This window comes from Penaeus monodon, chromosome 7, assembly GCF_015228065.2.
Source record: "Penaeus monodon isolate SGIC_2016 chromosome 7, NSTDA_Pmon_1, whole genome shotgun sequence".
NCBI classification, from domain to species: Eukaryota; Metazoa; Arthropoda; class Malacostraca; order Decapoda; family Penaeidae; genus Penaeus; species Penaeus monodon.
In genome coordinates, this window is record NC_051392.1 from 37,549,326 (window position 1) to 37,558,880 (window position 9,555).

Sequence of the window (9,555 nt, forward strand, 5' to 3'; positions counted from 1 at the left end):
AGGTGATAAAAAGGGTGTTCTATAGTTGGTGTCTAGCTGATGAGTGATGCAGCATAGGAATCTGTGAAAAGGCCAGCGGGTGATACGGTCAGGTCAGGAAGCTTTGTGGTGATTGGTGAGCAATCCAAAGGGCAGGGCTGCCTTCATGTAGCTGCAATCTCTCGCAAGGTGGTCGACCAAGGCTCCCGTTCTAGTGAGGGTTTTTACATTACCCTTTGGAACTGGTCTTATCTTTAGGAGTACTTGTGTGGGTATCCACTTGTATTTGGTTTTTTTGTTTAAGTGTAATCAAAGGAAGCCAGATAGGTCCCTACCTGTGAAGAATTGGGCAGTCTGTAGTCGCTTGTTGTTTTGGTCTCTGGATTGATTGCTTATTTTGATCTTCCTCGATTAGGCTTAAGTACACTAGGTTGTGGTAAGCAGGGAAAAGAGGAGCTGCTACTAAGCAGGATCTGATGTGGCCCAACCTGGCAAGTATGCTGAGCTTCAGGTTGCGGGGTCATACTGCTACAGGTACTCCCCCTCCTGAGAGTGAGCTAAGCGAGCGAAATGCTATGAAATGTCACTGCTGGGTCACCAGTGCAGTTATAAGTAAACACATGGTAAGTCAAGTTATTTTTCATTAAGGAGATAAAACAAGTTGTTCTATAGTCGGTATGTAGCTGATGAGTGTGATGTTAATTTGGATACTGTGGCTTTAACCCAATGCCGTTGGGTGGTTTCCATATACAAAAGCCCTCTCTCCCAGGTTTTATTCATAATGGCGCAGGCCCCGCTCCCAGGGGATCATATCCTCACCATAGGACCATAGGTGGACTGTTTTCCTCCCCTATATACTCTAGGCTTGCCATGGCCAGCAATGAAGATTTTGTACTCTTATTAGGGGCACTGAGGCTTGCCCCTTTATCAGTTTGCCTCACAGAATTTAATTTTCCAGATTCCCCTACCCCAGGCTGTCCTTTGACCATGACTCTGAACACTGCTACTACTATATCCTTAATGCCTGCTGTCATCCCAATCAGGTCCAAATCATCTACCTAGGTCAATAGTCAACCTCCAAAATACATTCCTCCTCTCCCATCATCCTCTACTCCCACAGTTTTTGTCATATACTACCCTTCTGCAGTATTACCTTTCTCAAGACTACCCCCTCTTTCACATATCCCTGCCCTTCTACAAACATTTGAATACTCTGTTTAGCCCATCCAAATGGTATTGATTTTTTTGAATCCCCTGTGCAGTCCTTTTCCTGACACTCTCCTCCTCTAGCAGTGGCTCCAAAAACAAGTAGGCAAAGTTTCCTTTCATGTACACCCCATTCTTTCCCACCTTGTCACAGTTACACCCAAATCCCAAGCAAAAGCATTATCGGCCCTAACTGACTTCTCTAGCATACCTATTCCTGCCCAGCCTCAGTACTTGTACTGGAAGTCTCCATCTCCCCAACAAACAGCCCTGTCTTTGACAAATATTAGTCAGATTGTGGTGAAGATCCACTTGCTTGCCTCTTGGCAGCATCAGTATAATATTACACCATTCCCCCTAGAGGCCGCCATAAGTCCTATACCAATATTGCCAAGATGCCAAGATTACTTTTTGCAGATATGGCCTCCCCCTTAATGTTTATATTGATGGAGAGTCCCTCCCTGTCTGACCATATCAACCTCACCCCCATCAATGTTAGAATTGTTGGCATCTAGGCCACCCTATGAAACACTGCTGCTTCACAGTCCGATGCCCTCTGTGTGCCCAACCTGGTCATGATTGATCTAACTGCTCTCCACAATCATGCACATGTGCCAATTGTGGTGGCTCCCATAATGTATTTTATAGGGGTTGCCTACCTCCAAAATTCGAGTCTGAGGTGGCAATTCTCATAGTCAATCTTGGCCTCACTTCACATGTGGCCAGACAGGAAGCACACAGATGAGGTTTTTCTCTTACTCCCAACACCAATACTGTCCTTCACTCTGCCCCTCCCTCTCTCCCAGGATGTTTCTACTTCTTCTCCAGTATCTCTTCCTCATCCCACTTCTACCTCCTCCCTCTCCCAGTCGAATTCTTTTGGCATTCTAAATCCAGACACCCCAATCTATACTTCCTGGTACCTACCCCTCTTCCTCTTTACCCAATTGATCACATAAAACAAGCTAGAAGTTCCACCTTATTTTCTACCATATCCTCTCCCTCCACCCCTTAAATTTGTCCCCTCTTCTCCCCTTCATAAGAAAATCTTTGTTTCTCAGAAAAAACCAATGCCACTTCAGAACTCTTGAAGACATTCAAAATTATCTAATCATGACCCAAGATAACATGCGTACGCTGCATTCATCCTCCAATCTCCGCTTCCATTCCATCTACACTTAAAATAACCGCCGACATCCATCCTCCTCCTATGGATGTTCCCCCTGCACCCCTTTCTCCCATCTTATTTCCCCCTGCTTAGACCCTCTTCCTTCCCCATTATCCATTCCGAGTCTTCCTGGATACACATGCAATCCTTTGTCACAACATACCCCTTCCCTGGATTCTCTCCCTCTCGACATTTTTCCTGAAACTAATTACCCTTAAACCCCCCCCCTTTCTCCTTCTGCTAATCCCTACATTACCCTAAAGACATCATCGCAGAATCCCGCATTTCTGCCTTTGACAACTTTGATCTAATCACCCTTGTTAATCCCTAAATTCTTGAACTGCTATATGACTTCTGACATGCAGCATATTTAATCATCAACCCCCCTGTTTACCCTTTTCAGTATTACATCTTTCTATAGTGCTATATGACCTTTGATGTCTAGCACATTTATTTTGCTTGGTAATGATTAACTATTTGTAAAAAAAAAATCATGTATACACTTGACTGTATTAAATTTATCTAAATGAATTGGCAGGATTAAATTACATGAGTGCCAGAACTATTAGTTAAGTAGTTGATGAAATATTTGTTCCTGATAAATTGTTTCACCTTTTATTCTTTCTTGTTTTGGGGTAAGAAAATTATAAAAAAAAATTAAGAAATGATGAAACACAGACCAGTGCACAGGAAACTGGAACTGCATTGATTATTTCATATTCTCTAACTATATAACTGTAAATTCTCTTTTCTCTCTATTCTCTACTCTACTCTGCTGTACAATCTGTCTCTCTTAAACCATTACCTTCAGGAGAAAATGGGGTTCACTTGGCCTTCGCTTCGAGTATTATGTGCAGCCAACTGGGCTTGTCTCTAGGGCTTTTTTCAGATGCACACTGAGCCGCACCATCAAAGTGATACAAAAAAAATATCACTTATATATGCAAAACATGATTTTAATAATTTTGCATATTCAGAGATGCATGACATGCATTTTAGCTGCTAGATTGATTATGTTCATTAGAGTCCATTTCAGTACACAAGGTATGTTACACTCTGTGCAATATGGAATGTGGTTTTATTGGGGGATGAAAATAATTAAAATCACTCATTTTCGCAAATCTTAGTTTTACAAAGTAAGTGATTGCATGCAGTGATATATAGTACATACTTCTTGACAATCGGTCAAAATTAAGTACATACCAAAGTAACATATGTTTTACAAGGTATAACAGGGACAATGAAATTTTAGAAGCCCTTAATCATCTCACCAGCATAATAAAATTTCTATCACCAAGCTATTTTATGAAGCTGTAATTACAAGAAGTAAAAAAAGTATTTATACTGCAGTTTTTTGTAACAGTTTATTTTCCATATCTCTATACAAATTATTAACAAACTATTTACAACAAAACTGTTTGCACTCAAAACCCAGGATCCCAATCAGTGATTTGTTTCACTTTATTGATCTTGTAACAAATAATCTGATCTCCAGGCTCAAACCTCAAGGTCTCATCCTCAAACATTAGTCCGCACTCTTTGTCCCTGTTTATTGTTTCTACTTCAGACTTGTGGTGGCGCATGGAAAGCAAAGGACCTGTAAAATGAGAAGTTAAACTGTATGTTAAAAAAACAAACAAACCAAACCACTGTAGTAAAATTAATAATAATAATAATAATAATAATAATAATAATAATAATAATAATAATATCATTATTATTATTATTATCATAAGAAAAGAAAAGAAAAGAAAAAAAAAAAAATATATATATCTATACACACACACATGTACATATACATGTTTGCAAAAACTTTGTTTACCTTCATGGATGATATCTTGCCCACGAATCACACGATAAAGTGCAGCCTTCTTCAGTGTTCCTTTGACACACCGACATCCTGCCACGGGAATCTTCTTTTTGCCTTCCGTCACAACAAACTCTGCTAGGAGGTTGGCTTCACCTTTAAATGAAAGTTACTAGATCACTGTTAAATGCATTTTTGAGACTGATTCCTAGAAGAAATGTTTTTTGCTGTAAATAAGAAAAATTACAACACTAATTTAACAAATTATTCAACACAGAAATACTAAAAAATAACAGTCAACTAATTTAGTGTATACTCTTTATTTACAAATCTATGTCCAAATATTATAAGAAACCATAAAAATATTACAAGGAAAAAAGTCACATGAATGGAGATGACAAAAAGAGAAACAAAGAGACACACCTAGAACCTCTTCCACATCTTTCATAGGAAGCTGTTCTGATAGCTCTTCCTTGAGGTCCTCCACCAGTCGGTATATAATATTGGTCTCTTTAATGGTCACCTTCTTTTCTAGGGCCATTTTTCTAATCTCTGGAGGTACTGTGGTGTTGAAGGCATATATTGAACCTGTTGAAATGGACTGCAAATGAGCTGATCAACTTCGGCATCATTATGGGATAACACATTTACAAACACAACGTGGAAAGATTATAGTGATACTTTTATTTCTGATGCAGATATAATCAAAACCAGCAAACACATGTTTTTCACTTTGAAAATATTCATTCTCATTCATACTTTTTCCACATTTATCACAACGAACACTGTTCATACTGTAATTTGTATAATCAACCCTACTATTTTTTCTTTCTAGATTTATACTATAGTTTGGAGCAATAGTAATTAGAGATGCAATAAGAAAAAGAAAGAAAGAAAGAAAAAAAACTAATAATTACATAAAAAAAACATTAAATAAATGAAGGGAAGGGAACGGAACTGATCCAAATTTAAAACTGATTCTATTAAAGTAACAGATTTCATAATTCAGACATAATATGATGAAAACATATTCACACTCAACACAAATCCATTGAGTGAAATCTTTTATGAGGAAAATGACAGTGTGCTTTGACCATCATATTCATTTATACAATACATGAAAATGACTATACTGTTACCTGAGAATGTTGCTGCCATTGTGATGTCATTTGGGGTGACCGTACCAACCCCATAACTTATAATATCAAGATCACATTCTTCACTGTGATAGGTCTCTAAAACATCCAATATAGCTTCGATAGATCCATCTACATCCCCTTTTAGTACTATTGATACTTTTGGTCCAGTGGCTACTTCTTTGACTTCCTTCTCTCTGGGGTCCTTGCGACGCACTTTATATCTGAAAATACATTTCTGATGAAGACTTTAACCTGCAGTAAAAAGCATTTCCAAATAACTAGTAAATCAACATATAACCCAAGATATTGTGCCAGTCTGCTAATATATCTTCTGTATTTTTAAGAGTACCTGATACCCAATCTCCGTCTCTCTTCAAGCTGAGCACGGTACACCTTCAGATGTTCATTTAGTTTTTCCTGTATGGCGATCAGCTCCTCCTTTTCCTTCTCTTTTACTGCCATGTCACTTCTCCAATGCATAATCTCAGTGGCCCTGTGCTCTGACTCCACTTCCAAAACCTCATCACCAGCTGATGGAAGATCCCGCCATCCAATCACCTTTGGAGGGATAATACACAGTATTCCTGAATTATTTTGAACCATTTACTACCTTTCACTTAATTGGTTACTTAGTGTAGTTCTAGCAAGAGTCCTGCTTGTGGCACATAGGGACTACCCTATGAGCTATGTTCTACTGATTCTGTATTTTCCTTTAAGTGTGATAGCATGTTATTCACTGTTTGGGGGAATGTCTTATTTCAATTTCCACTTCTAACTCTCTTGGATATTGTACTACAAATTAACCCAGATCCAGATGACGTGACCATCATGTCATGAAAAAAATTGGCTTTCCCATTATGGGAAAATCTAATTATGGCCGAGGTAAGACGAACTTACCATCATGAGCATTTTGGCTAAAGGTCTGGGTGAATTGCCATGAGTGCACAAACCTCTCAGATGGTGATTAGGCTCATTCAATGTTTAGAAAGGTGCTTTTGCATTATTTCCAATGACAAATATGGACATTTGTAAATGGCAAAAAAGCTAAAAATGCTTATGCATAAATAGAAAAAATAACAATGCAAAGGGAGACATAGAATCTTGGCCTCTAAGCCATGCACTTATCAGAGTGTTTGCTCACATAAGCTTTTTGTCTGGATTTTGGGAAACATGATTGCAGTGAAGTATCCATATCTAATGGGTTAGGTGACTTTCCAAAAATACATGATGAAGTATCTTTCCCTCAATGAAAATAGAACAGCCTGAGCTTTTTAGTATTTTCCAGTAACCATGCCCTACTATACTGTCTAATTTTTAGTTGAACACTGAAACTCTTCTGGCATCAATATTTTTTATAAGATTTGGATCCCACACTTGGCATTGAGATTCTAAACTTAGAATCACTATTGTTTTCCATAGTGTAGAAGTTCTGGTCCTGTTGTTTTGAAAATCCACATCATCCATCTACTCATAATTCTTTTTTTTCATGACTGTCTACTCAATGTATAAGGCTAAAGCTCAAGCCATTATTCACAAAAAGGCCTAGGTCTTAACTAGTAATTGCTGAAATAATATTCAGGAATAATTACAACACCAACTATACACATCAGTACATAATGAGAGCTGTATTAGAAATAATGTAATTGTACCTGTAAGCTAGACTACCAAACTGCTATCCTATATCACAATATCCTGTGCAGCTGAAATATTTTAATTGCCTTCATACACTGTGTGACTTTATAGTTTTAGGACTTCTGAAGATAATTAAGATAAAGGCTGTTATCAAAACATGGGAGCTATCTATTTATTTATTCATTTATTTACATATTTATCTATATTATTCAAAATTATCTGCAACAAATAATTAAACCACTATCGCCGAGATGGTATGAAAACATCCTTTGTCTACTGTGTCTTTTGTTTATTGATTGTCTTTACACATAGATTAAGTGCTTAACCACCAAGGAGTCTGTTACTAATCCTACCTAACTCACCTGTTTACCTTCTCCTTTGAATTTTGGAAAGATAATTTATTTTTTATGGTCACTGATATTGTTAATAACGTTATAATAACCATTATAAAAACAATAATATAAATATTATTTGCATTAGAAAACACTATCTTCCCTGAAAACTCAGGAAAAAGGAAAATCAGGACATATAAACTTATGAATTAGCTCCTTGGTGGCTGAGCACTTGTGAAGCCATCTATGCACAAGCAAAATTCACCAAAGAACTTATGAAAATTACTCATACCTGTACAGGTGTTCCAGGTGGGGCTGCCTTAATGGGCTTTCCTCCATCACTGAACATGTTGCGCACTTTTGCCCAAGCTCTTCCAGCTACCAACACAGCCCCCTTCCTTAGGGTACCTCGTTGGATGATACAAGTAGCAACCTGAAATCAAGCATGTGCAATAAACAAATAGGTGACTTGTTTATATTGGGTATTTACAGATGGAGGCCCATTCTATAATCAACTTGATCTCATATGAGTTTGACAGAGATAGAAATCAAAAGAAAGAAGAAAAAAATAAATAAATAAAAATAAATAAATAAATACAAATAAGTAATCAGCCACTCACCTTCCCTCTCCCTGGATCTGTCCTGGACTCCACCACAACTGCCTCAACAAAGCCTAAAGGATCAGCTCGTAGATTGAGTAACTCAGCCTGTGTTGCCAGAGCTTCCACTAACAGGTCAAGGTTCTGGCCCTTTAAAGCAGATATCGGGACAGCTTGCACATCTCCTCCGTCCTCCTCTAGCTGCAGCCCACATTCAAGTAGATCGCGTTTTGCCTGCGACTGGACCATATTCATAAATTATTCAGCATGTTTCCTGACTGCTGAAGAAGTACATTGTAACTTATCAAAGGTTCACATATTATCAGTTTATACTTATATTATACTTTACTTTTGATGATGGGAATTACCCAATTGTGAGATTTAACTGTTAAATAATCCGCTGAATGAAAGTTTTATACTAATTAATCTTAAAACCTTGTATAAATCTTCATTTATTTTCCTGACACATATCAGCATCAAATTTGTCTCTATGTAGGAATCTTTGAAAAAGTATACATGTTTAGAATCAATTAAATTAATTTTTCCTTATTTATCTTTGCTTTTTGTGATGAACATATATGTTTGTTTTACTACATCTAGTACCTTGCCCCAACAAAACAAACCTATCCTCCATTCTATAAACCTATCTTACATAGCAATACTTAAGTCAGCCCTGTTTGTCCTTGATTGTCCCTTTTGAATCAATATACATATAAAAAAATTTATAAAATGCTTTTCACATCTTGCTGGTAAAGAATAAGGACAGGTAGAATCGAGGACCAGAAAAATTGGTAATGGTATGAGAAACAACGGTAAAACAAATACCTTTTCCCCATTATATTAGCAACTGTATTCTTTATTAGTAGACATAAACCCAAATTGTGTATAACCAGGAATATCTGTATGTGACGTTGGCTTCTCTTACTTATCCCTGAAACTGTGAGGGGTTCCAGGAATGTTCCTTCATCCCTATCATTTGAAAATGGTGTTTGTAGGATCTTTGTAAAACTATACAGAGGATAAAATCCTAGCATATCTCACCATATAATTACTGTTTTTTTTATCTTTCTCTTTGGAAGGCCAGTCTGCTTATATCTATACTACAATAACCAAAACCTCTCCTTTTATAAGCCCCACTTTTGACCATCTTTTCATTGATTTATCCTTTAAAAAACAGATAATAGCATGAATTACAAGGAAACTAATAATCAACGTAATATCTTTCTGACCTCTCTTAAAATGACTAATTTTTGAAAATCTTGAAATGTGTATGATGCCACCCAAACCCGGTAAAATGAAATACTTTGCATTATACATGTTGTCCCTTGCCCATTCAACGTGCCCATGATAACCACTGTGACGTGTCACGCGCCTATTGCCCTTAAAGCTGCTTGACCTTGCGGGTTCAGGAGTTCCCTTTTCAATCCAGACAAGCTTCAAAGTGTTGTTTTGAAAAAATATATATTGTAACACAAATTACAAGCATTTTGGACAACCATGCATATACTCACATTTTAAATACAATGTTTATAATACTCAAACCTTAGTTTAAATATCACATCACATTAATTATATTTTTTTAAAATTTTTAAAATATTCACTTCTCAGCTTTTACATTCTTAGTTTCTCTACTAGAAGAGGACCTTCTAATCTAATCGAAAGTCAACCGTTTTTTGACATTTCTTTATAACCT

At 37.0% G+C, this 9,555-nt stretch overlaps 1 protein-coding gene across 1 annotated transcript; it reads right to left on the reverse strand.

Annotated features, from left to right (window-relative positions):
• Window positions 1–3,691: 3,691 nt before the first annotated feature.
• Window positions 3,692–8,126, reverse strand: LOC119575253 (translation initiation factor IF-2, mitochondrial-like). The gene is made up of 7 exons (XM_037922760.1): window positions 7,884–8,126; window positions 7,556–7,696; window positions 5,649–5,857; window positions 5,300–5,520; window positions 4,584–4,748; window positions 4,176–4,316; window positions 3,692–3,950 (listed from the first exon to the last, which is right to left on the reverse strand). The coding sequence occupies exons 1-7, from the start codon at window positions 8,115–8,117 to the stop codon at window positions 3,778–3,780; spliced, it is 1,284 nt and encodes a 427-aa protein (XP_037778688.1). The 5' UTR covers window positions 8,118–8,126; the 3' UTR covers window positions 3,692–3,777.
• Window positions 8,127–9,555: the final 1,429 nt, after the last annotated feature.

What these genes read in the sequence shown, in the direction of transcription:
- LOC119575253 (XM_037922760.1), bottom strand. Translation starts at nt 8,117, where the DNA reads ATGAATATGGTCCAGTCGCAGGCAAAACGCGATCTACTTGAATGTGGG. An exon ending in AGACGGAGATTGGGTATCAG is followed by an intron (nt 5,521 to 5,648) that starts GTACTCTTAAAA and finishes ATGTATTTTCAG; the next exon opens with ATATAAAGTGCGTCGCAAGG. An exon ending in GCAAGATATCATCCATGAAG is followed by an intron (nt 3,951 to 4,175) that starts GTAAACAAAGTT and finishes CTCATTTTACAG; the next exon opens with GTCCTTTGCTTTCCATGCGC.